The 27,517-nt window shown below is 49.5% G+C and overlaps 1 protein-coding gene across 1 annotated transcript; it reads right to left on the bottom strand.

The window, feature by feature from the left end:
* Nucleotides 1-262: 262 nt before the first annotated feature.
* LOC132580035 (globoside alpha-1,3-N-acetylgalactosaminyltransferase 1-like) lies at nucleotides 263-27,353 on the bottom strand. Its single transcript, XM_060250641.1, has 5 exons — nucleotides 27,252-27,353; nucleotides 20,347-20,513; nucleotides 8,285-8,320; nucleotides 3,313-3,447; nucleotides 263-950 (listed from the first exon to the last, which is right to left on the bottom strand). The coding sequence occupies exons 1-5, from the start codon at nucleotides 27,351-27,353 to the stop codon at nucleotides 263-265; spliced, it is 1,128 nt and encodes a 375-aa protein (XP_060106624.1).
* Between the last annotated feature and the right edge of the window lie 164 nt (nucleotides 27,354-27,517).

The following is a 27,517-nucleotide window of genomic DNA, read 5'->3' on the forward strand; positions in this document are numbered from 1 at the left end:
CTTAAATTGGACTTGGCAACCCTACCTAGCATCCTGATTGGCCAGTTCTTCTAGGCTTCAGGATCCTGGTTTGCGCGGAGTGCCTGCCTCAAGCTCAGGCAACGAAACCCCAGTAGAACACAATACATAACATTCCCCACCAAGAGTTGGCAACCTTACTGCTCAACCCTTCCCAAGCCTGCAAGGCACTTGCTAAGAATTTGATTCTGATGCCTCTTCTCCACAACTGGACATGGAGAATCCTAGATCCGTCCAAGGAGCATTAATCCCTTACCTCCTTGAAATTCTTAGCCACCGATGAGAGCCGTATGACCCTCAGCTCAGAAGGCTTTGGCCTCTGGTCATCCCAGCTGTACTCCGGTGAGAGCAACTTGGAAGGTTTATTGGACAGGAAGTGTCTGTTCAGATGGCTCTCTTCCTGCCAGGCAGCCATGATGCCGTTGGCCTTGTCAGCCAGTATGGTCATGTGGCAAGCCCTGGTAAACTCATACACATTCTTGACCAGGCCGCCAAAGACAGCCCCACTGTAGTAGAAGTCCCCCTCTCCACTAGAGATGTAGGCCGCTGAAGCCTTTCTCCTCTCATAAGGCAACATCTTCCGACTTGGGCTGTCATAGTAGCCCGAATGGATCGTTGCTACCATCTCCCCCAGGGTCTCTGGGCCCCAGGAGTTATGGAACACCATATCAATGTCCAAGCAGAAGAGGTAATCCACTTCGCGGTGGATGGTCTCTGAGATGTGGAGGTTTATGGCTTCCATCCGCCGCATGGAGATCTCTTCCCAGTGCTTGTATTTTCTGATGGGGACGAGGCTGAGGCTTCGTCCAGGCTGAAGCTGGACGAAGGGGATTTCTTGAGGATTGTCGGTGAAGATGTAATAATTCACATGATAGCCCGTCATGAAATGCTTTTCTGCAGAGTCCAAGAAGCGGCCCATGAATTTTATATATCTAACAAAGACAAAAAAATAATAAGTACTTTAAGAAAGGGAGAAGCAGCTCTCTTAAAGTGTTTCCCCCCCCTGGAATGTATCTTCTAAAAACTGATGCATTCCATACAGCATGTCAGGTGTGTTAGGGATTTCTGTTTGAAATTCAGTTTCTCTGTCTCAGTGCGATGCATCTAGGCTTCCCAACCCTCCCGCCCTGGCGGGGGACCCCAGGATTTCCACCCTCTTCCCCCGCTCCCCAAAAAAACAGAAGTGGGGGGAGCGGGGAAACGGCGCCAGGGAGCATGGCGAGCCGCCCCATCCCGGAGCAGGTGAGGCCGCCGCGCCGCTGCCGCCCCCTCCCCGCCCACCGCAGTTGCTCCTCCGAGATGGGCCCAGGCTGAGCCCATCTCAGAGGAGCAGCCAAGAGGTGGCAGCAGCGTAGGCAAAACCAGAGAAGGGAAGGGCAGAGGCAGGCCAGGAGCATGGCGAGCCGCGAATCCAGGCCCTTCTAGGACCCGGACTCGCGGCTCGCCATGCCCCCGGCCCGCCTCCACCCCCCCTCCGATTCTACCCCAGAGGCGGAGCGGGCAAGGCCGCTGCGCCGCCCCCGCCCCACCGCAGCTGCTCCTCCGAGATGGGCTCAGCCTGAGCCCATCTCGGAGGAGCAGCCACGGTGAGCAAAGAAGAGGCGGCAGCTGCGCAGCGGCGTTGCCCGCTCCGGCTCGCCACGCTCCCCGGCGCTGTTTCCCCCCCTCCCCCCTAGCTCCACCCCAGTGTCTCCTGGCTCCACTCCCAAAGTCTTCTGGCTCCACCCCCAAAGTCCCCAGATATTTCTGGGATTGGACTTGGCAACCCTAGATGCATCACCGTATCAAATAATAATTGAGAGGCATTTAACATGAAAAAGCAAAAACATTTATTTCTACAGGGCAAGGGTACTGGGAGGTGAAAATAACAAAGACTATAGAACTACATCCTCACACTAGAAGATCATGTGCTTAATGGAAGACCACTTCCTCCTTCTTCTTGACCTCTCTGTCTGAACAAAGGAAGTCACCTGACTAACTGACCAAACAAAACAGGTTTTCCTGCTTCTAGACCTTGATTGACAGCAGTCAGTAACTTCTTCCTAGGTCATGCAGACAATAGGGAATCAGGCACAGTGTTAACCCTATAATGACTGGAACTTTAGAAGATTGCAAAGGACATACAAAACAGAAACATATTTCCAACAAGGTGAACCCTCTAATCCAGGGATGTAAAACATTGCTCTGTAGCTCCTGTGCGATTGAGCAAGCCTGGGAAAGCAAGTCGTGGCGCAGAAGGAAGCAAGAGAGGAGGAAGGAAGCAGATGACAGTGAGTTGCTTGTGGGCTGGATAGGAGCCCTCACGTGACCTGATTTGGCCCCCAGGCCACATGTCTGACACCCATGTCCTAGATAGTTTTAGATGCTGATATCAATTACTTTAGATGCTGAAATCAATTAATTTGGACTGTGACTTCACTGTACTTGTGTTACTATTGTTAAATGTAAAATTGATTAAATAAAGTATTTTTTAAAAAAAGGTTGGAGAATTGGGGTGGGGTCAGGCCCCTAGCTACAGTGTGGCCTGGGAGGGGCCAGGCCCATCCTTTCAACACCCCCCCTTCCAACTGTATGGCCCCTCCATTGGAGGACCCCCAATCTGCCCCCTTTGCTCACTGCCTCTCTAAACAAGCAGCAGCATTGCTGCTGGTCTTTTTGCTTTTTCTCACCCCTTCCCTAACACACCTTGCGGAGGAAGGGGGGGGGGGAGAGTCAAGAGCAGTGTTCCCTCTAAGCTGTTTTAGTGTGAGCCAGCGCGCAGATTTTTAGCCTCCAGCTCACACATTTTTGTCTTAGCTCAGGAAAAATGGCCCCAGAGCACAATCATTTATGCAGGAGCTCATCACTTTAATGCCAGTCGCTCACAACTTTAATACTAGTAGCTCACAAAGTAGAGGTTTTGCTCACAAGACTCTGCAGCTTAGAGGGACCATTGGTCAAGGGGTCTCTTTCTCTCTGAGAGAGGAGCAACTAAGAAAGGGGGTGGGGGGAGCAGAGCTGCTGTGACTGCCCAGGTGAGCGGGGCTTGGCTTGCGAAACTCAAAGCAGCTTACAGTGCCAAGAGCCCTGGGCTGCCAAACTGGGTGGCCCCCCAGCCCCCCCCCCCAAAAAAAACAAAAACAAAAAACCAAATCCTGCTTTGGGCCCCGCCAAACATGAAATCTTGGCTGCAGCCCTGGGTGGGGATAAAATTGTAGAATAAAAAAACTAATAATTAGTTGCCATCAAATTTGTATTACAAAACTCAAAGTCTGAGCTGCTTTGGAATATTTTGTTGATGCCTCTCCCACTCACTTCCCAACAACAAAGGCTGTCACTCCGATGGTGAGGTTCAAAGGCTTGTAAACGCTGTCCAACATGGCTGAGTCGAATGTCCCTTCCCAGACCACAGGGGCCAGCCAGGGGGTCAGTGTGAGCACATCAGTGCGCCTGGAGGAACAAGGAGGGGAGGAAACGACAGGAGAGATGGTTGTCTTGGATAAAATTGACTGTTGGCAGCGGAGATAAGCCCAGTCTGTAAAATATGGCTAAGCTTCAGCACCTTCCGAAGCTAACTGCCAAGAACCTGGGTGCTACATCACAAATGGGAAGCGCATGTCGTCATACTGGGCAATCCTGTATAGCAGGGGTGGCCAAACTGTGGCTGGGAGCCACATGCAACTCTTTCACACATACTGTGCGACTCTTGAAGCCCCCACCACATTTGTCTCTTTAAATCACTTCTCCAAGAAAAGCCATCCAGCAGCTTGGAGAATGCATTTAAAGTTAAAGTTGTTTTCTTTCCACCTCTTCTTCCCTCCCTTCCGTCTGTTTTCCTCCCTCCCTCCCTGTGTTGCGGCTCTCAAACATCTGACATTCATGTCTTGCAGCTCTCAGACATCTGATGTTTATTTTATGTGGCTCTTACATTAAGCAACTTTGGCCACCCCTGCTATATAGAGTTGCTCCAGTATGAGCCCAAGGGTAGTCAGTTTCCCAGCTGGGGGCAGGAGATGCCCCGGTTTGGAGGCCCTCCCCCCACTTCAGGGTCATTAGAAAGTGGGAGCGGGAAGAATGTCTGCTGAGCACTATTATTCCCTATGGAGACCAATTCCCATAGGGTATGATGGAAATATTGATCCATGGGTATCTGGAGGGGTATGTTTTGAGGTCGAGGCACCACATTTGCAGCATCAAATCCGGTGCCTCTCCCTAAAACGCCGTCCAAGTTTCAAAAAGATTGGACCAGGAGATCCTATTCTGTGATCCCCCAAAAGAAGGTGCCCCTATCCTTCATTATTTCCAGTGGAGAGAAGGCATTTAAAAGGTGTGCGGTCCCTTTAAATGGGATGGCCAGAACTCCCTTTGGCGTTCAACCTTGCTCCTGGCTCCACCCCCAAAGTCTCCTGGCTCTGCCCCCAGAATCCCCAGATATTTCTTTGAATTGGACTTGGCAACCCTATGCTAGGTCCAGGTTGGGAAACTCCTGGAGATTTGGAGATGGAGCCTGGGGAAGACCAGGGATCTCAGTAGGGGGCAATGCCACAGAGTCCACCCTCCAAGGCAGCTGCTTTCTCCAGGCGAACTTATTTCTGTAGTCTGGAGATGAGTTTGGAGTCTGGAGAGCCAGTTTGGTGTAGTGGTGAAGTGTGCGGACTCTTATCTGGGAGAACCGGGTTTGATTCCCCACTCCTCCACTTGCACCTGCTGGAATGGCCTTGGGTCAGCCATAGCTCTGGCAGAGGTTGCCCTTGAAAGGGCAGCTGCTGTGAGAGCCCTCTCAGCCCCACCCACCTCACAGGGTGTCTGTTGTGGGGGAGGAAGGTAAAGGAGATTGTGAGCCGCTCTGAGACTCTTCGGAGTGGAGGGCGGTATATAAATCCAATATCATCATCATCTTCTTGTTCTTTTTCTTCTGGAGAGCCAGTTTGGTGTAGTGGTTAAGTGCACGGACTCTTATCTGGGAGAACCGGGTTTGATTCCCCACTCCTCCACTTGCAGCTGCTGGAATGGCCTTGGGTCAGCCATAGCTCTGGCAGAGGTTGTCCTTGAAAGGGCAGCTGCTGTGAGAGCCCTCTCCAGCCCCACCCACCTCACAGGGTGTCTGTTGTGGGGGAGGGAGATAAAGGAGATTGTGAGCCGCTCTGAGACTCTTCGGAGTGGAGGGCGGGATAGAAATCCAATATCATTATCTTCTTCTTATAATTCCAAGGGATCCCCAGGTCCCACCAGGAGGCTGGCATCCCTACTTTCAGTGGGCACAGACTGGAGTAACCGGGGCTTTTTTGGTAGAAAAAGCCCAGGAGGAACTCATTTGCATATTAGGCCACACCCCTGAACACCAAGCCAGCCAGAACTGCGTTCCTGTGCATTCCTGCTCAAAAAAACCCCAACAACCCTGGGAGTAACTATGCTTGGGCTCGCACTGCTAATTAGCTAGTGGATTCAAAATGTGCCGGAATAAACGCACAAAGCTTGGCTAAGGATCTCTGGGATTTAGGGCGGATGCTTTCGCTGGAGTAAGCCTGGGACCTTTTGCATGCAAAGCTGCTGCTCTACCATGGCTGAAGAAGGCCCTTCTGTGGGCTTCACCACAGAAAGCTGTAGGGTTGTCAGTTGGAGGAAGCCAACAGCAAAATGGAGTTTTGACATCTGACAGGAAAACGGTGATAACTCTGTGAAGCCTCATATTGTCCTTGCATTGATTGATCCTGTTATGCATGTGGACTCAAGGGAAGACTTTGGATGTTTCCGCCTGGCTCATTGGAGCCATACGGACTGAGCTTGCAGCCTTGGGAACAAAGGGCTGCAGGATTCAAATCCCTGCCGCCCAGGACCAATCACAAGCCCCCACCGGTTTGAATGACCCAATAACGTGCTTGTGCGGGAACCCAGAGATGTATATAAGTTTGGCCCGTGGGCCCCAACACTGGTCTTGTAATGTGACCTTATACTATGTCACTCCTATTAAAGAGCTTGTTATCGCTGGCTCTGAGACTCTGCCATGCACAGAACCTACTATATTATAGAGCCTTTAACAGGAATCATGGGGGCAGTGACCCTCTGTATTCTTGGTGCCTGGGTGGGCAAAAGTGGGAGGGTTTTGGAGTTCTGGCTCCACTGGTGGACCTCCTGATGGCACCCTGGTTTTGGCTACTGCGTGACACAGAGTGTTGGACTGGATGGGCCATTGGCCTGATCCAACATGGCTTTTTGTTCCTGTACTCTTCCGGTTTTAAAGCTTTGCTCCACTCTCACGAGGGCTAGCAAGCCATGAGTAAGCTCAGGATATTATTTTTCCCCCCGTTATTCTTTTTCTTTAAACTCTCGAGATATAAAGGGATGTCTTGTATTTGCCTTGATTTCTAAACCCCATTTATACGTCATGACGGAGGCTTCAAATGCATTCATTGGGGAATTTAAATCTCATTGTGCAGCAAAGTATCTCAGAGTTGGGTCAGGCCATGCAGAGCCAGTTTGGTGGACTCTTATCTGGGAGAACCGGGTATGATTCCCAACTGCTCCACATGCAAGTGTTGGAGCGACCTTGGGTCCGTCATGATGGAGATCCGGGCCCTACCTGGCCTACTGGCCTTTCGTAGGGCCTGTAAAATGGAGCTGTTCCACCAGGTCTTTGGATGGGGCAGCGGGCATCCATCTATTAGATCAGTTGGCCTCCCCTTATGCCCTTGCAGCCCGCTGCATCACTGCATTGTGGAGCGATACCACCTTGCTTCATATCACCTTGCTGAACTAACTTACTGCACTTACTGAATGTTGAACCTGAACTTGGTTTTTATTATGATTTTATTGTGATTTTAATTTAAATTGTTGCACTCCGCTTTGAGCCCCCCAAAAGGAGGAAGGGGTGGAATAGAAATAAACTAATAATAATAATAATAACAACAACTCTCTCAGAGCAGTTCCTCTCAAGAGGAACTCAGCCCCAGCCCCACCTACCTCTAGGGTAGGCTTGCCAATCACCAGGTCCCAGTGGGGGTTCTTCCGCTTTCCCAGGCTCCTTCCCGCCCCCAGTCAGCTGGCCGGCGGGGGGAAGCCCCGCCCCCAGAGGACCATGTGCCTTTCCACCTCCGAAGGCTTCAGTCTCCGATTGAAAGGCTTCCTCTTGGGATGGGGTGTCTATGTTACTTTGAAGAAGTTGGCAGCAACGCATGAGTAGAGAGGCCAATCCCTCACTTCAGAGTCGCCAGAAATGGGGGGGGGACGTCTGCTGAGCACTTCATTATTCCGTATGTGGAGATCGATTAATCATAGGGTATAATGGGGAATTGATCTGGATGTTTCGCGGGCTCTGGGGGAGCTGTCTTTTGAGGTAGAGGCACCACATTTTCAGTATAGTATCTAGTGCCTCTACCCAAACTACCCCCCAAGTTTCAAAACGATTGGACCAGGGGATCCAATTCTATGAGCCCCAAAAGAAGGTGCCCCTATCCTTCATTATTTCCTATGAAAGGAAGACATTTAAAAAGGTGTGCTGCTCCTTTAAATGTGATGGCCAGAACTCCCTTGAAGTTCAATTATGCTTGTCACACCCTTGTTCTTGGCTCCGCCCCCAATGTCTCCTGGCTCCACCCCCAAAGTCTCCTGGCTTCACCGCCAAAGTCCCAGATATTTCTTGAATTGGACTTGGCAATCCTACTCTAGGGTTGCCAATCCCCAGGTGGGGGCAGGGGATCCCCCAGTTTGGAGACTCTCCCCCCGCTTCAGGGTCATCAGAAGGTGGGGAGGGGGAGGGAAATGTCTGTTGGGTACTTCATTATTCCCTGTGAAGTTCGATTCCCAGGGTATAATGGAAAATTGATCCGAGGGTATCTGGGGCTGTTGTTTTTTGAGATAGAGGCACCAAATTCTTAGCTTAGCATACAGTGCCTCTCCCCAAAATACCTTCCAAGTTTCAAAAAGGTTAGACCAGGGGATCCAGTTCTATGAGCCCCAAAAGAATCCTTCATTTTTCCAATGGAGGGATGGCATTGAAAACGTGTGGTCCCTTTAAATTTGATAGCCAGAACTCTCTTTGGAGTTCAATGATGCTTGTCACACCCTAGCTCCACCCCAATGTCTCCTGGCTCCACCCCCAAAGTCTCCTGGCTCCACCCCCAAAGTCCCCAGATATTTCTTGAATTGGACTTGGCAACCCTACCTACCTCACAGGGTGTCAGTTGTGGGAAGGGGAAGGGGAAGAAGATGATAAGCCACTCTGACTCCTTCGGGTAGTGAAGGGCGGGGTATAAATCCAATCTCTTCTGCTGCTGCTGCTTCTACTTACCTCTGCTGCGTAGCTTTTGGCTGAGGATAAAACATCCTGGAAATCAGAAGCAAGAACGGATTACCTCAACCAGAAGGGGGACGGAATCCTCTCCAAGAAGGGTGGAGGAAGAAATTAAAGAGCTTGTGCTTACTGCGGAAAGGGTGGAAGCACCTTTTCCTCTCTGTATTGTAGTTTCATGGTGCTATCCAAAAGGGGAGGCAGAAAAGAAAAGAGATATTTGAAAGCCAACCCAAATTGCAATGCCATTCGATGAAGATCGTTGTGACTCAGTATCTAACAAATTATTTATGATTTTTGCTAATATATACATATCCCGTAAGTTCCTATACCACTGGTGGTTCTGCGGGTTTGATTGATTTCTTCATTGTCAGGCTATTACACTCTTAGCAGCGAAGAAAAGAATTGCAATTGCTCCTGTTTGTAGTAATGTATGTTTTTAAAAACAAAGGAGGAGTCCAGTAGCAGCTTTAAGACCGACAAAGTTTTATTCAGGGGGTCAGCTTTCCTGTGCTAAAAGCCCACTTCATCAGACAATAGCATGGGGTGGAATTAGTAGTCCTCCATAGAGAGAGAGAGAGCGAGCGGGCAGTGAATTAGTATGCCAAATAGTGGAAATGTTTTTAGCAGATTAAAAGAATGACGAGTTGGGGTCTGGTAATTGACGGTTTGGGTTTGACTGGGTGGAAAAAACAGCAAAGGCAATAAACGCTAGAATTGGAGATTGATGTCGATGTTATTAGGTTTCTTAATTTTTAAGAATAATAAATTAGAGTCTGTTGTAATGTTTTTCGTTTTCCACCCATTTAGGAAGATATGACATGGGCCATGTTGAATAGTAACTCCAGTTATATTTTTAATGCCCCTGTATAAATCGATGGTGCGGTCTCATTTGGAGTACTGTGTGCAGTTCTGGTCGCCGCACCTCAAAAAGGATATTACAGCATTGGAGAAAGTCCAGAGAAGGGCAACTAGAATGATTAAAGGGCTGGAACACTTTCCCTATGAAGAAAGGTTGAAACGCTTGGGGCTCTTTAGCTTGGAGAAACGTCGACTGCGGGGTGACATGAGAGAGGTTTACAAGATAATGCATGGGATGGAGAAAGTAGAGAAAGAAGTACTTTTCTCCCTTTCTCACAATACAAGAACTCATCGGCATTCAATGAAAGTTCTGAGCAGACAGGTTAACATGTGGAATTCACTGCCACAGGAGGTGGTGGCGGCCACAAGCATAGCCACCTTCAAGAGGGGGTTAGATAAAAATATGGAGCAGAGGTCCATCAGTGGCTATTAGCCACAGTGTGTGTGTGTGTGTGTGTATATATATAAATATTTGGCCGCTGTGTGACACAGAGTGTTGGACTGGATGGGCCATTGGCCTGATCTAACATGGCTTCTCTTATGTTCTTATGAAAACCAGGGCTTTTTTTTTTTTTTTTTTAAAGCAGGAACGCACAGGAACGCAGTCCCGGCTGGCTTGGCATCAGGGGGTGTGGCCTAACATGCAAATGAGCCCTGTGTGAAGCAGTGGAGGCGTCAGGGATGTGGTCTAATATGCAAATGAGTTCCTGCTGAACTTTTTCTGCACAAAAAGCCCTGCTGAAAACAATTTCTGAATAGGATGTGGATTATGAGGCGATGTTCCTTGAACCCAGAAGGCAGACCTCTCCGGAAGCTAAATGCAAAGCGTGGCTTTGGGTATGATGAACCCAGTCTTACCACAGTCATAGGACTGTCCCATGTCGAAAGACCAACTATTTATTTCCTTCAGGTGGGTAGCCATGTTGGTCTGAAGCAATAGAATGGCTACTTCAGACCGACATGTCTACCCACCTGAATCTATCCCAATAGAACAAAGACTGAATCCAGTGGCCCCTCTAAGACCAACGAAGTTTAATTCTGGGTATAATCATCCATATGCATGCACGCTTCCTTGCCCTGTGACGCAGAGTGGTACAGCTGCAGTACTGCAGTCTGAGCTCTCTGCTCACAACCTGAGTTCGATCCTGGCGGAAACTGGGTTCAGGTAGCCGGCACAAGGTTGACTCTGCCTTCCACCCTTCCGAGGTTGGTAAAATGAGCACCCAGCTTGCTGGGGGGAAAGAGTAGATGACTGGGGAAGGCAATGGCAAACCACCCCATTAAAAGTCTGCCGTGAAAATGTCATGATGCAACATCACCCCAGAGATGGAAACGACTGTCGCTTGCACAGGGGACTACCTTGACCTTTTACCTTTATGCACACTCCATGAATTAATTAAACTTTGTTGGTCTCAAAGATGCCACTGGCCTCAGACTTTTATGTATTGACTTCATTTAGAGAATTTCATAGAATCATAGAGTTGGAAGGAACCTCTAGGGTCATCTAGTCCAACCCCCTGCACAATGCAGGAAACTCACAAACACTTCCCCCTAAATTCACAGGATCTTCATTGCTGTCAGATGACCATCTAGCCTCTGTTGAAAAACCTTCAAGGAAGGAGAGCCCACCACCTCTCATCCCGAGGAAGCCTGTTTCACTGAGGAATTGCTCTACCGGTCAGGAAGTTCTTTCTGATGTTGAGCCGGAAACTCTTTTGATTTAATTTCAACCCATTGGTTATGGTCCTACGTGCCAGAGCCACAGAAAACAATTCCACACCATCCTCTTTATGACAGCCCTTCAAGTACTTGAAGGTGGTGATCCTATCACCTCTCAGCCGCCTCCTCTCCAGGCTAAACATCCCCAGCTCCTTCAACCTTTCCTCATAGGACTTGGTCTCCAGACTCCTCACCATCTTCGTAGAAGATGAAGATATTGGATTTATATCCCGCCCTCCACTTCGAAGAGTCTCAGAGCGGCTCACAATCTCCTTTACCTTCCTCCCCCACAACAAACACCCTGTGAGGTGGGTGGGGCTGGAGAGGACTCTCACAGCAGCTGCCCTTTCAAGGACAACTTCTGCCAGAGTATGGCTGACCCAAGGCCATTCCAGCAGGTGCAAGTGGAGGAGTGGGGAATCCAACCCGGTTCTCCCAGATAAGAGTCTGCACACTTAACCACTACACCAAACTGGCTCTCCAGTCAGCCCTCTTCGTAGCCCTCCTCTGGACCCGTTCCAGCTTGTCTATATCCTTCTTAAAATGTGGTGCCCAAAACTGAACACAAGACTCCAGGTGAGGTCTTACCAGAGCAGAGTAAAGTGATACCATTGCATCACGTGATCTCAACACCATACACTATAATTTGCTAAATTAAGCCATGGTTTTGCAATATGTCTGGCCCAAGCCAGACCCCAGAAGGTTGCTATGGAGCAAGGAAGCAGGGAGGGCAAAACTGTACTTACAAGAGATCCGGGCAGGGAAGGTAATGCGTCAAGTAGGTCACTTCATTCCTGAACATGAGCCTGGGAACAGGAAGAAACAATGAGGGCAGGCGGGGTGGGGGGAGGGGTGTCCTTTCAGAATGGGGAAAGTCACCACACAAAACCAACAGGCAAAATCAGCCCTGACCTAAACCCAACCCATTCAGACATGACAAAACTTCAGCCAAAGAGACTCTGCTGTTGCAGCTACGGATGTCAGTCTCAAGGTGGCACCTGGAGACCTCCAGCTATTGTAGTCGATCTGCTGGCAACAGAGATTTGTCCCCCTGGAGAAAATGGCTGCTTTGGAGGGTGGACTCTATGGCAGTTCACCCTGCTGAGGTCCCTTCCCTCCATAACCCCCAGGGTTGCCAATCCCCAGGTGGAGGCAGGGGATCTCCCGGTTTGGAGGCCCTCCCCCCGCTTCAGGGTCATCAGAAAGCGGGGGGGAGGGGAGGGAAATGTCTGCTGGGAACTCTATTATTCCCTATGGAGACTTATTCCCATAGGAAATAATGGAGAACTAATCCACGGGTACCTGGGGCTCTGGAGAGGCTGCGTTTTGAGGTAGAGAGCTGCCACTGGACATCATATAGAGCTCCATGCAGAGTACCAATGGTCACCATCGAACTTTCAGAACCGCTACAGTGTACTGTATTAATACAGCACCAATAAATGTTTTAAATAATTTAAATATGTAATTATGTTTTATATGTTTTATTGGTTTTTAATGGAAGTGATGTGATGTTGTGAGCCACCCTGAGTCTGCTTGCGGAGAGGGCGGGATATGTTTATGTTTAATTCGATTTATACCATACCATAGACCTTTACTCCCCACCAAGGCGGGCTCAAGCTTAACGTAATAAATAAATAAATAGAGGCACCAAATTTTCATTATAGCAGCCAGTGCCTCTCCACAAAATACCCCCCAAGTTTCAAAAGGATTGGACCAGGGGGTCCGATTCTATGAGCCCCAAAAGAAGGTGCCCCTATCCTTCATTATTTCTTATGGAAGGAAGGCATTGAAAAGGTGTGCCGTCCCTTTAAATGTGATGGCCAGAACTCCCTTTGGAGTTCAATGATGCTTGTCACAGCCTTGATCTTGGCTCCACCCCTAATGTCTCCTGGCTCCACCCCCAAAGTCCCCAGATTTTTTTTTTTTAATTGGACTTGGCAACCCTAATAACCCCACCCTCTCTGGGCTCCACTCCCAAAATCTCCAGGTATTCTCCAACCCAGAGCTGGCAACCCTAATTACAGATCTTCTTCAGACCTGAAAGAGGCCACCCCCTTTAAAATGCTATGAGGATAGGGTTGCCAATTCCAGGTAGGGAGATTCCTGGAGATTTTGAGGCGAAGCCTAGGGAGAGTGGGGTTTGGGCAATGGAAGGGCCTCAGCAGGGTATAAATGCCATAGATTCCATCCACCAAAGCCACTCGCAGGATGCATTTAAAGTTGCTTTCTTTCCACCTCCCCCTCTCTCCCCATCTATTTTCTTTCCTTCCTGTCTTGGGACTTTCTAACATCTGACGTCTATTCTATGTTTAGAACTGAACCCCCTGGTCCAATCTTTTTGAAAATTGGAGGGTGTTTTGAAGAGAGGCATCGGATGCTATGCTGAAAATATGGTGCCTCTACCTCAAAAAACACCCCCCTCCAAGCCCCAGATACTCGCAGAGAGCCAGTTTGGTATAGTTGTTAAGTGTGCGGACTCTTATCTGGGAAAACTGGGTTCAATTCCCCCCCTCCTCCACTTGCAGCTGCTGGAACAGCCTCAGGTCAGCCATAGCTCTGGCAGAGGTTGTCCTTGAAAGGGCAGCTGCTGTGAGAGCCCTCTCAGAACCCATCCACCTCACAGGGTGTCTGTTGTGGGGGGAGAAGATATAGGAGATTGTAAGCCGCTCTGAGTCTCTGATTCAGGGAGAAGGGTGGGGTATAAATCTGCAGTCTTCTTCTTCAGATGAATTCACCATTATACCCTATGGCAGGGGCAGCCAACGGTAGCTCTCCCGATTTTTTTTGCCTACAACTCCCATCAGCCCCAGCCATTGGCCATGCTGACTGGGGCTGATGGGAGTTGTAGGCATTAACATCTGGAGAGCTACCGTTGGCCACCCCTGCCTAAGGGAATCGGTCTCCATAGGAATAATGGAGTGCCCAGCAGACATCCCCCCCACTTTCTGTTGACCCTGAAGGGGGGGAGGCCCTCCAAACCAGGGGATCCCCTGGCCCCACCTGGGGATTGGCAACCCTAACAGTCAGCAGTTGCTTAGCAGTCTGAATTCTGTCTTTGGAGATGGTGATTTAGCCATTCGTTCTCTCCAAGGGCTTTTTTAATTGGCAAAATCAGCAGCAGGTAGCATCAGGTGGAGCAGAGGAGGGGGGAGCGCAAGAAAAGGGATGTTTTGCCCTTTTCTTCTCAGCTGTTTCTCAGAACAAAATCGCCCCCCTTCAAGATGCTTGCCCCACACACACATACACACACCACAGCTGGGCAAGAAAGAGAACTAGGTCCCCCAAATTGAGATTTGATAGCCTTTGTAGTACTAGATTCCTCATTGTCACAGCTATCAATGAAATTGCTGAGCAGTCGGTTTAGAACAGATAAACGTCTTCACCCAAGGGGGGATTAACACATGGAATTCACTGCCACAGGAGGTGGTGGGCGGCTACAAGCATAGACAGCTTCGAGAGGGGATTGGATAAACATGGAGCAGAGGTCCATCAGTGGCTATTAGCCACAGCATAATTGACGGAACTCTCTGTCTGGGGCAGCGTGCTCGGCACTAGATGTACATACGGAGCGTGTTCCATAATCAAGGCGCCACAACTGAAAAGACCCTGCATCTTTTAATTGTCTGCCTTACTTGGTGGTGGGAGGAGTTAGCCTGGAGCACTTTGCAATAATCTCATCTGGGTGTGAACCAAATGTGGCCAGATCCTGCCTCTCAAGCAAACCAGGCAAAGCTGGTCAAAGGCATGGTGCACAACTTAGGAGACCTGGCTCTAAGGTCACTCCAAGACAGTGAACCTGGTCTCTCAGGAGAGCACAAGCCCTTCTGAAAGGGCTGAGCAATTGACCAACAGCACCTCTGTCATTTCTGACTGGAGTTCAGTTTATCAGCCCTCATCCAATCCATCAGTATCCCAAGGCACCAAATAAAGAGGGGATGATTGCAGTTACAGGGCGGAGGGTGTGGGTGGGGCAGAAGAGATAGCTCAATGTGGCGCAGAGTGGTAAAGCTGCAGTACTGCAGTCTGAGCTCTCTACTCACGACCTGAGTTCGATCCCAGCAGAAGCTGGTTCAGGTAACTGGCTCCAAGTTAACTCAGCCTTCCATCCTTCCAAGGTTGGTAAAAGGAGTACCCAGCTTGCTGGGGGGGGGGGGGGGGAAGTGTCGATGACTGGGGAAGGCAATGGCAAACCACTCCGTAACAAAAAGTCTGTCATGAAAACGTGATGCAACATCACCCCAGAGTCGGAAACAACTGATGCTTGCACAGGGGACTACCTTGACCTTTTACCTTTATGAAAGACAGAACATCAGTTTGGGTGCTCATACTCCCAGTCTAGTTAGAAGGACCTCCCTTCCCCACTTCCTTGAATGTTCTGAAACGTTTGGTAATCTCTAGGTTACTGGGGGGGGGGGAATGGGACGTGAGAAATACTCACCAGGTAAATAAAGGAATGAAGATGAAGTAGAGGCCAAGAAGAACACATCTGGTTGCTTTTTGACATTTGATCTTGCCTGAGTTAGAAGAACAAACAGTGAGGGGGTAGCGTTCTTACAGTGGGGGATCCCTTGGTTTGGGGGGCTTCTCTCCACTGTGGACCAGTCACCACGCAATGTCCTCAACGTGATGATGTCACCCCGAAGTGCCATGATTGCATCAGGGACGTTGCGCAGGGACACTCTGGTTGGGGGGCAAAACTTTCACCTTTCCACCCCACCCACTTTTTTTCATGGCTGCAAATCTCTCCAATGTGGTCCCCCCCACCACCATCAATCCCCAATTTTGTCTGACTGCTAGGGTTGCCAATCCCCAGTTGGGGGCAGGGGATCCCCTAGTTTGGAGCCCCTCCCCCTGCTTCAGGGCTACAAGAAAGCGACTTGGGGGGAATGTCTGGAATTTCCCCTGAGGTCGCCTGTTCCCCTTGGGCAGGGGTGTCAAACTCATGAGGGCTGGATCTGACATAAATGAGACCTTGTCGGGCCAGGCAATGTGTGTACTTATTTAAGATTAGGTAGCAGAGATATAAAGGTCACAAACGCAATTAAAGATTTTTTACAAAAAATACTTTAAAACATGCTTAAAACATTAGCACTCATTGGTCTTAAAGATGCTTTCTTTGTATTTCTCCCATGGGCTCCAGGGAACTGGGCAAAGGAATTTCTGGTTCTTTCCTGCCTTCCCCAGGGGACCAGGAGGGGGAGGAGCCTCAGCCAATAGAAGGAAGAGAGGCTTGGCTCAGTAGCTCCTCTCTGCGAATGTAATAGCCTGGCAAAGTGAGCTCTCCCTCTCCTCCTCCTTGTTCCCAAGGAAGGAGCCTCAGCCAATGGAGAAAATAGAGGTTTTGCTCTGTAGCTCCTGTGTGATGGAGCAAGCCTTGCAAAGCAAGCTGTTACACAAAAGGAAGCAAGAGAGAGGGAGAAGGAAGCAGATGACAGCCAGTTGCTCAGGGGCCCCTGGGCCAGATGTTTGACACGCCTGCCCTAGGGATATAATGGAGAATCAATCAGCAGGCATCTGGGGCTCTGGGGTGGCTGAGTGGTTTTTTTTGGGGGGGGGGCTATTTTTGTGCATTTTAGGTGTGGGTGTGGGTGGGTGTGTATCTGCCTATACACAATTCATCAAATGCATAACATTTAATATAAAATTACATACACACAAATGAATTTTAAAACATTGTCTGAATGTCAGACTGCATAAAAGAAGTTAACCATATATAATTACTCATACGTATTTGATGGATTTACAATCAACACAAGGACCATAAGCGTTTTGGCCCCTAAGGGGCCTTCCTCAGTGGTCAATATATACAATGTACAGAGACTCACATCCAGGGGTAAAATTATAGAGAGTCTGGTGTTGCTTCTTACATGATGTGTGGCATGGTTACTAAATATTATATTGCACTGATGCCTTAAAATCGCCGATTGCACCGATTCCTTAAATTCGATATAGCCGAGATTTGAACATCTAGATTGGGACAAGCATGCCTAATCGATCTGTCCATACCATCTATGCCACTTTAACTAATGTGAGTCGTGGCTTAATTGAAACTTACCTTTTAACTGTTTTAATTGTTCTTAAACTGTTTTGATGGTTTTATTATGTTGGAAGCCGCCCTGAGCCCATTATGGGAAAGGGCGGCCTATAAATCTACGGAAATAGATAGATGATAGATAGATAGATAGATAGATAGATAGATAGATAGATAGATAGATAGATAGATAGATAGATAGATAGATAGATAGATAGATAGATAGATAGATAGATAGATAGATAAGTAAGTAAGTCATGTCTGGCTAGTCCTGAAGACTTTCCCTCACACATCAAAAGACTCACCTTTATGGTTCTCTCGTGTAGAGTATCAAATATCATTGGATGTAACACCATCCAGATGAGCTTATTACAAAGTGCTCCAGGTTAATGCCAGACATTTCCCTCCCCAGCAGACATTTCCTCCCCCCCCTGCCCCCGCTTTCTGATGACCCTGAAGCGGGGTGGGGGGGAGGGCCTCCAAACTGGGGGATCCCCTGCCCCCACCTGGGGATTCCAGTGCAATATGGAGAATCACGGAAAGGTTGAAAGCGGAAAGAAACCATGATACAATAATGAAAATAATGTGACCAAAATTCGAAATAACTTATCTCAAAACCTTTTTCAATAATGTGGTTTGCACACACTCTATTCATTTAAAGACTTAACCGGGTGAGACTATCATGTGTGTTCCTTAACACAATGCACCTAAGCACACATACAATGCTTTACAGAGTATAATTTCATCAGAAAAGTGCTTAGTGCATAAAAAGTGCTTGTATGATAAAGTGCCATCATCAGTCTTATAGTCCATTGCATGAAGACTCCACAGTACATCATACAAGGACTCTGTTAAGCATTGTATGTGTGCTTAGGTGCATTATGTTAAGGAATACACACGATTGTCTCACCCAGTTAAGAAGAAGAAGACGATGACATTGGATTTATATTCCGCCCTCCGCTCAGAGCGGCCCACAATCTCCTTTATCTCCCGCCCCGACAACAGACACCCTGTGAAGTGGGTGGGGCTGAGAGGACTATCACAGCAGCTGCCCTTTCAAGGACTACTTCTGCCAGACCCAAGGCCATTCCAGCAGCTGCAAGTGGAGGAGTGAGGAATCAAACCCGGTTCTCCCAGATAAGAGTCCACACACTTAACCACTACACCAAACTGGCTCTAAGTCTTTAAATGAATATAGTGTGTGCAATCAAACCACATTATTTAAAACGGTTTTGAAATGTTTTTTTTCCGAATTTTGGTCATATTATTTCTGTTATTGTATCAGTTTCTTTCTGCTTCCCACCTGCGGATTGGCAACCCTACTCTCCCGGGGGCCTGGAGGATATTCAGAGAGGTGACTGAAAGCCTGCCACGGTCCTCCCGACTGGGTATTTCAGGGACAGTCTCCCATCCAGGTTAACGCCAGACATTTCCCTTCCCAGCAGAGTACACAGTGGCGGACTGGCCAGGGTGTCAGCTTGCCCGATGGCAAGTGGGCCTCTAATGAAGCGGGCCACCTTAAACATTAGACAATGTGTTAGAAATGTTAATGTCCTTTTAGTAGCTTGAAAATATAATAGAAGTTCCAGTATTATTACTGTCATGCAACTGGAATTTACATTGTATTTAGGGTTGCCAGCCTCCAGGTGGGGCCTGGGGATCTCCCGCTTTTACAACTGATCTCCAGCTGGCAGAGATCAGCTCCCAAGAAGAAGAAGAAGAAGACGACATTGGATTTATATTCCGCCCTCCACTCTGAAGAGTCTCAGAGCGGCTCACAATCTCCTTTACTTTCCTCCCCCACAACAAACACCCTGTGAGGTGGGTGGGGCTGGAGAGGGCTCTCACAGCAGCTGCCCTTTCCAGGACAACCTCTGCCAGAGCTATGGCTGATCCAAAGCCATGCCAGCGGGTGCAAGTGGAGGAGTGGAGAATCAAACCCGGTTCTCCCAGATAAGAGTCCGCGCACTTAACCACTACACCAAACTGGCTCTCCAGTTGCAATCTGGCTCTCCAGTTGCAAGAAAATGCAATCTGTAATTACATTTAATATCTACTGCATACTGCCAGTAAAATATATTTACACTGTAATTACACCCACACACATTTATTTTGCAAAAGTTTTAATTGTATCTTATCCCCACTTATGTATTTTTTGAAATTTTTATTTATTTCTTATAAAAGTTAAATGATTGCCTTATAGTTGTAGGTGGGCCCCCTTTGTCTCCTGGCAACCAACATTTTTAGACCCCGTCCGCCACTGCAAATACAAACCACAGTCAACGCTTGCTTAGCTTCTGAGACCTGACAGAGATCGGACTTGCCTGGGCTACCGAGGTCAAGGCTGTATGGCTCTTGTTTGAAGTAGAGGCACCAACATTTCAGCATAGCATCCAGTGCGTCTCCTCAACCCCCCCCCCGCCCAAGTTTCAAAAATTCAAAGAAAAATATTGGATTTATATCCCGCCCTATACTCTGAATCTCAGTCTCAGAGCGGTCGCTATCTACTTTATCTCCCCCCACCTACAACAGACACTCTGTGAGGAAGGTGGGGCTGAGAGAGCTCTTACAGCAGCTGCCCTTTCAAGGATAGCTCCTACAAAAGCTATGACTGACCCAAGGCTATTCCAGCAGCTGCGAGTGGAAGAGTGGGGAGTCAAACCTGGTTCTCCCAGATAAGAGTCCGCACACTTAACCACTACACCAAACTGGTACACTTAACCACTGCACGGTGCTGAACGGTCTACACCGAACGCAAGGCTGGTGCTAGGCTTTCTGGAGCCCTAGGCGAATCATCCACTAGCGCCCCCCCCCCCCATTATTAAAAAACATAGGGAAACTGAAGAGTGCCAGACTTGAAACTTTTCACATTTTTAATTTACTGATCTTTAATTTTAATTTTTTTTTTAAAAAAAAATGTGATGTTATTAAAAAAATTGTGAGAATAAGTGCTTGCAGGCCATGTCAGGAAGGAGGGTGGCAGGATAGGATAAGGTGGGAGGCCAAGTCACACGGCGGGGAGAGGGGGGTGGCTTGGCTTTGTTGAGGGCCGCTTGGTGATGGGAGAGGACAAGGGGACAGTGGTCAGGAGCCAGACTCATGCGTCAGGGAGGGGGCGTCCAGTGGTGCCCCCTAGGCCAGGTGGCGCCCTAGGTGACTGCCTACTTTGCCTACTCCCACGCACCAGCCTTGACCGAACGATGCCCCCATCTGCCATTATTTCCACTAAAGGGAACACGTTTAAAAGGAGTGAGGTCCCTTGAAAGGCAACGGCAGCTCACCTAGAGCTCCCTTCCCAGAGCCTCCCTCCCCTCTCCTGGAATCTCCAGGTCAGTCCTCCACCCGCTGGTCGACCTCCCCTGGCAACTCTGCTGGCTGCACTTTCTTCCCAGCTTATGGGTTCCTAAACCTACACCCCGGCAGCCCTGTCCTAAATATTTCCCAGACTTACCCATTCTGCTTCCAGCCTCCCAGCATCTGCGCTGCTCTGCCATTTCGCGTGAAGGCTGGGCGTGTGACAGGTGGAGGCAAGCGTGTACCTGGCAGCCGGTCCCAGGAGGAGGAATTCAGGGTAGGTGGAGCCTGCCTGGTTGTTATGATCTGGAAGTCTTCTTGAAGCTTAACAGGAAACCACAGCAGCATTCAGAGGATCGGATTTCAAGCTTTAAAACAAACAAAACAACAACCCTAATGTGTTTCTGCAGCTACTGTGCTCATCTGGATTATAGGAGGAGGAGAGCAGAGACCTCATCATGGTGGAGACAACCTGGACTTAGAGTTCTGTCCCTCTCAGCCCTTTGCCCAACGGGGCATGCTGGCTTCCTGGAAAACAGGCACCTGTAGGGGAACTCTAGGGATGCCAGCCTCCAGGTGGGACCTGGGGATCCCCCAGAATTACAGCTCAACTCCAGACTACAGAGATCAGTTTGAAGATGATGATGATGATATTGGATTTATATCCCGCCCTCCACTCCAAATTTCAGAGTCTCAGAGCGGCTCACAATCTCCTTTATTTTCCTCCCCCACAACAGACACCCTGTGAGGTGGGTGGGGCTGAGAGGACTCTCACAGCAGCTGCCCCTTCAAGGACAACCTCTGCCAGAGCTATGGTTGACCCAAGGCCATTCCAGCAGCTGCAAGTGGAGGAGGGGGGAATCAAACCGAGTTCTCCCAGATAAGAGTCTGCACACTTAACCGCTACACCAAACTGGCTCTCAAACTGGTGTAGTGGTTAAGTGTGCAGACTTTTAGCTGGGAGAACCGGGTTTGATTCCCCACTCCTCCACTTGCAGCTGCTGGAATGGCCTTGGGTCAGCCGTAGCTCTCGCAGGAGTTGTCCTTGAAAGGGCAGCTGCTGTGAGAGCCCTCTCAGCCCCACCCACATGACAGGGTGTCTGCTGTGGGGGGAGAAGATATAAGAGATTGTAAGCCGCTCTGAGTCTCTCGTTCAGAGAGAAGGGAGGGGTATAAATTGACAGTCTTCTTCTTCCCCTGAAGAAAATGGCTGCTTTATTGGAGGGTGGACTCTATGGCAGTTTACCCTGCTCTCTCCAGGCTCCATCCTCAGATCTCCAGGAACGTCCCAACCTGGAGTTGGCAACCCTAGCCCCCATCCCATTGATGGCTGGGGGCTATGGTTGCCAAGTCCAATTCAAGAAATATCTGGGGACTTTGGGTGCGAAGCAGGAGATATTAGGGGTGGAGCCAAGATCAAGGCTGTGACAAGCATAATTGAACTCCAAAGGGAGTTCTGGCCATCACATTTAAAGGGACGGCACACCTTTTCAATTCCTTCCTTCCATAGGAAATAATGAAGGATAGGGGCACCTTATTTTGGAGCTCATAGAATTGGACCCCCTGGTCCAATCTTTTTGAAACTTGGGGGGTATTTTGGGGAGAGGCACTAGATGCTATACTGAAAATTTGGTGCCTCTACCCCAAAAGACAGCCCCCCCAGAACCCCTGATACCCGCAGATCAATTCTCCATGATTTTCTATGGGAATAAATCTCCATAGGGAATAATAGAGTTTCCAGCAGACATTTCCCTCCCCTCCCCCCGCTTTCTGACGACCCTGAAGTGGGGGGAGGGCTTCCAAACCAGGGGATCCCCCGCTAGGCTTCCCAACCCTCACGCCCTGGCGGGGGACCCCAGAATTTACAGCCTCTTCCCCCGCTGTAAAAAAAAAACGGAAGCGGAGGGAGGGGGGGAACGGCGCCAAGGAGTGTGGCGAGTCCGGGTCCTTCTGAGCCTCTGAAGGACCCGGATTCGTGGCTAGCCACGCTCCTGGCCTGCCTCCATCCTCCCCTTCTCTGATTTTACCTCAGAGGCAGAGCGGGCGATGCCGCTGCGCTGCTGCCTCTTCTCTGCTTCACCGTAGCTGCTCCTCCGAGATGGGCTCAGGCTGAGCCCATATTGGAGGAACAGCTACAGTGAAGCGGAGAAGAGGCGGCAGCAGCGCAGCTGCATCGCCCGCTCCACTCCGCCTCTGAGGTAAAATCAGAGAAGGGGAGGGTGGAGGCAGGCCAGGAGCGTGGCGAGCCGCGAGTCCGGGTCCTTCTGAGGCTCAGAAGGGCTGAGTGGCGACATCCTGCCCTCTTTCTTCTCTTCACAATCCTTGTGACTTGAAGATGATTCCCGTCTTCTGTCAGGGGTTACTTATCACTTTGAAAAATGTCTATTATCCCTTTACCTGCCAAGGGGGGGGATGGGGGGTGGGGAAGGAGCTATTTACACAGCTTTGCTGACTCCAGGCTTCTGTGTGCGGGGATATTATTCTGTATATTTTTTTTATATCCAGGGCGAATAGTGAGAGTCGGTTCACCAACCTTCAGCCCGTGTTTTAAAAGTAACCTGTAAAGTAGGAAGTATTTATCATTTCTCTGTCAATGATGGCATACCTGAGGAGCTACGCTCCATTAGATACACCTCATTTGATCAGACCGTGGGCGTCATTCGACTCTGTGGTCAGGGGGCTGAGTTGGCAAAATGCGATATCAAATCTGCATTTCGCCTCCTCCCTGTCCACCCGGACGATTTTGAGCTTTTGGGCTTCTCGTTTGCAGGGCAATTTTACATGAACAGGGCATTGCCTGTGGGTTGCTCTGTATCGTGTGCCGCTTTTGAGTATTTCAGCACCTTTTTGGAATGGGCTGTGCACGAGAAAGTGGGTTTGCAGGATGTTGTTCATTATCTGGACGACTACCTGTTCGTGGGCCCTGCTGATTCTGGTCGCTGCACTCAGTTGTTAGCCGGCTTTATGCATGGAGGTGTGGCCGGAGTCGTGGGTGCAGGCCGGTTTGACCCGGGACCTCACGTTTTTGGAAATTTTTCCCATTTTGGTTGTGGTTTGGCTGTGGGGGAGTGATATGGTTAATCGCACTGTTCATTTTTGGTGCGATAACATGGCGGTTGTTCCTGTTATTAATTCCCTTTCGTTCAAATCGCAGCGGGTTATGAGGTTGGTGAGGGCCTCCATTCTGCGTTGCCTGAGGCTTAACATTTTGTTTTTGGCCAAGCATGTTCCTGGGGTGAATAATGGGGTGGCTGACGCTCTCTCTCATAAACAGATGGAGAGATTTCGTCAGCTGGCCCCGGACGCTGATCTGGTTGCGGCGCCAATGCCCCAGGAGCTATGGCTGATTGGAGAGCCAAGCCCTGCAGAGCGATAGGCTTAGCCATTGCACCTAGCACCAGGAAGTCTTATGAACGTGCTGTACGGCAGTTTGAGGACTTTAGGGCTGAGGTAGGGTATCGCATTGTTTGGCCCCTCCCAGTTGAGCAGTTGCTCCATTATTGTGTTTCCTTAAGAGGTAAGGGACTGGCCGTGCGATCGATTCGGGGACGCATGTCCGCGCTAGCCTTCGCTGGCAAGGCCTTAGGGTATAAAGAGGAAACAGCAGATTTTCGTATTCGAAAGATGCTGGAAGGGTGGTCCAGGGAGGTTGGGCCTAAGCCTGATACTAGGACCCCTATGTCTCCTGAGATTCTTCGGGGTTCGAAGGGGGTTTGGAGCGCAGTTTGTGTGTCTCATTTCGAGGCAGTCTTGTTTCACGCAGCCTCTTTGGTGGCCTTTTTTGGGGCACTGAGGGTTAGTGAATTGGTGGCAAGCTCCAAGAGTGATGTTTTGGGTAGGGCGTTGTTATTGAGGGATATTAAGTTGTCGGGGGGTAAGGCGGTTCTTACTATCCGGCGATCCAAAACGGATCAAGAGGGCATGGGGACTGTGCTGGAGTTGGGTCCGTGTTCGGAAGTGGAGCTTTGCCCAGTTTCCGCATTGGCCGACTATTTGGCCATGCGGGGAGGCTGCGAAGGGTTGTTGTTTTGTCATTTTGGAGGCAGCCCTCTGACAAAACATCCATTTTGGGCCGTGATGTCCAGGGCTTTAGCCCTGTTGGGGTTGTCTGGAGTGAGGTTTGGAACCCATTCCTTTAGAATCGGCTGCTTCCTTGGGTTATCCTACTTCGTCCACTCAGCGCCTTGGCCGTTGGCGGTCTCAGGCTTACAAAGGTTATATTCGCCCTTTGCTCCGCTAGTAGTTTGTGATTAGGAGCTGGGGTAGTTTAAGGTTTGGGTTTTATAGCTTGTCTGTTTTTCCTTTAAGATGCTGTTGTTCCTGGCCGGAGGAGCAGAGTTCTCATCTGTGGGCACAGTTATGTGTTTTGGGCGGCACATCAAGCTCGGAGAACTGCTGTTGGCTCTCAGCTGGGGCTCAGCAAATATGTTACGGTGGAATGGCGGGGGCGCCGGGGTCTTCAGTGGCCTGGCTTGCTCCCCCTTTTGTTTCACGGGTGTGTGGGCCCTCCTCCGCAGGTATTAATTGTTCACCTGGGAGGGAATTATCTCAGGCTGATTAAAGGCAAGGCGTTGATCTTGCAAGCCCGAGATGATTTCAAGTACATAAGGAACAGATGGCCCGGTATCATTATAGTTTGGTCGGCCATGATTCCGCGCTTGGTGTGGCGCAGTGCTTGGAATCCACCTGGGATAGAGCGGGCTCGTTACAGAGCGAATAAGGAGATTCGCAAGGTTTTGGAGGGTGGTTTGGGCCACTATTTGCCCCATCCAGATATTTCTAGGGAATGTCCTGACCTCTACAGAGGGGATGGTATGCATCTCTCGGAAAAGGGTAATATGCTTTTCCTGAGGGATTTGTGGCAAGAGCTTGTTTTGGCTTTGGGCCTTTCGGTGGGTGCTAAGCCCTAAGTAGAGACTTGGCCTTAGTTGTGGCAGGTTTTACGGGGTTTATGACACCACGCGGCCTGGGGAGGACCGGTTAGCCTCCCCCTTTTGGGGAGTTAGGGGTCTGGCAGGATCAACCTTTGGGTGTGGCCCGAGATGTGTGAATGCAGACTGTTCTGGAGACTCGATTGGATGGGTGCCTTTCGCTGAGACTCTCGTCTGGCGTCTGGGCCCTCCGGTGCGAGCCTCCCTGCTGGGCCTGCCTAACGGGAGCTGTGGCTCACAGCTCCTGTTGGGGGGCCGGGTCTCTCACCCGCTGGAAAAGGCAGGGGAGCGGTCTGATGAGACCCCTCGCCCTGACCTGGTCGCAGTTCGGTTGCCCTTGCCGTGTTATTTAATAAAGTGGCCCATAGTTTCACCAATCTAATTGTGTCCGTCTCTTTATTCCGACTTGGGGGGGGGGGCAATGGATAAGCATCTGGAGCAGAGGTCCATCAGTGGTTATTAGCCACAGCGTATTGTTGGAACTCTCTGTCTGGGGCTGTGATGCTCTGTATTCTTGGTGCTTGGGAGGGGCAACAGTGGGAGGGCTTCTAGCCCCAATGGTGGACCTCCTGATGGCACTTGGGTTTTCTGGCCACTGTATGACACAGAGTGTTGGACTGGATGGGCCTTTGGCCTGATCCAACATGGCTTCTCTTATGTTCTTAAATCAGTTCACAGTGAACAACCTCTGGCCTGAGACCCCGGAGAGCTGCTGCCAGTCTGAGTAGACAGTGCTGACCTTGATGGACCAAGGGCCTGATGCAGTATAAGGCAACTTCTTGTGTCTTCATGTGTATTTTGTTGGTCTGAGAGTTTTCGTTAAAACACACAAGTGAAAAGACCATCCGACTTTTACAGTGCAATCCTACACAATAGTTACACCCTTCTTAGCCCACTGGACATAAGACAGGTGTAACTCTGTTTAGGACTGTATTGTTCATGCAGAGAGAACCATCTCTCTCTCTCATCTTCTCAAACGAGCACTTCCAGCTTCTCTGCATAAAATACATTCTTCCTTCTTCCACAGATTTCCACACCCCCCCCATCCTATTGCAGAGAATGGACCATTTTCAATAGATGTCTCAGAAATGTCCCCCTCCCCCCAATTTACATGCTTGTGAAGTCTGTCATATAGAATCATAGATTTTAAAGGGACCTCCAGGGTCATCTAGTCCAACCCCTTCTACGATGCAGGAAACTCACAGATACCTCCCCCTAAAGTCACAGGATCTTCATTGCTGTCAGATGGCCATCTAGCCTGTTTCAAAACCTCCAAGGAAGGAGAGTCCACCACCTCCTGAGGAAGCCTGTTCCACTGAGGAACTGCTCTAATGGTCAGGAAGTTCTTCCTAATGTTGAGCCAGAAACTCTTTTGATTTAATTTCAACACATTGGTTCTGGTCCTACCTTCTGGGGCCGCAGAAAACAATTCCACCCCATCCTCTATGTGATAGCCCTTCAAGTACTTGAAGATGGTGATCAGATCACCTCTCAGCCACCTCCTCTCCAGGCTAAACATCCCCAGCTCCTTCAACCTTTCCTCATAGGCCTTGGTCCCCAGACCCCTCACCATCTCGTCGCTCTCCTCTAGATCCGTTCCAGCTTGTCTATATCCTTCTTAAAATGTGGTGCCCAATACCGAACACAATTCTCCAAGTGAGGTCTTACCAAGAGCAGAGTAAAGCGATCGCTTCACATGATTTGGACACTATACTTCTGTTGAGACAGCTCAAAATTGCATTTGCCTTTTTAGCCACCACATCACACTGCTGACTCATGTTCAATATGCTTGGAAAAGTGTGGGATAACATTTAAAAAATACAAAATTAAGCTGTTGTGCTTTTAGAGTGCATGCAACAAGACAGTGCCACCTTGTGACTAATCAAGACACTGCAAACATAGCTGCACAGAAGTGAGGCTAAGGACCAGACAACTGTTTTGTGAGGGGAACTGCACATCTGTCACAGTGCAGCGGGAGGAAGACAATCTGGACGGAGGCTGTGGCTCTGTTGACACCCCTCACTGTTGTCTGGCTCCTCCCCACACGGTTTCCAACAGAAAGTGCCCTAATGGAGCAGAACTAAAAGGCCCATCTGGTTTAACATCCTATTTCCAACAGCAGCTGTCTCACCGTATCCAGGAAGCGGAGGATGAAGGCAGTAGCCCACCCTGCCATTCGGCCACGGATGCAGAGATATTGCCTCTGAACATGGAGGCTCCATTTCGCCCCCATGGTGGATAGCTTTTAATAGACCTTTTCTCTGTCGATTTGCCTCATTCCATTAAGACTTCTCTAACCTAGAGCCAATACTATTTCTTGCGGACATGTAGTTCAGAAGTCAATTGTGTAATATGAAACGCAGTGTTCACTTTCAACAGTTGAAATCGGAATTGATC

The sequence above is a fragment of the Heteronotia binoei genome, chromosome 12 (genome assembly GCF_032191835.1).
Source record: "Heteronotia binoei isolate CCM8104 ecotype False Entrance Well chromosome 12, APGP_CSIRO_Hbin_v1, whole genome shotgun sequence".
Taxonomy (NCBI): domain Eukaryota; kingdom Metazoa; phylum Chordata; class Lepidosauria; order Squamata; family Gekkonidae; genus Heteronotia; species Heteronotia binoei.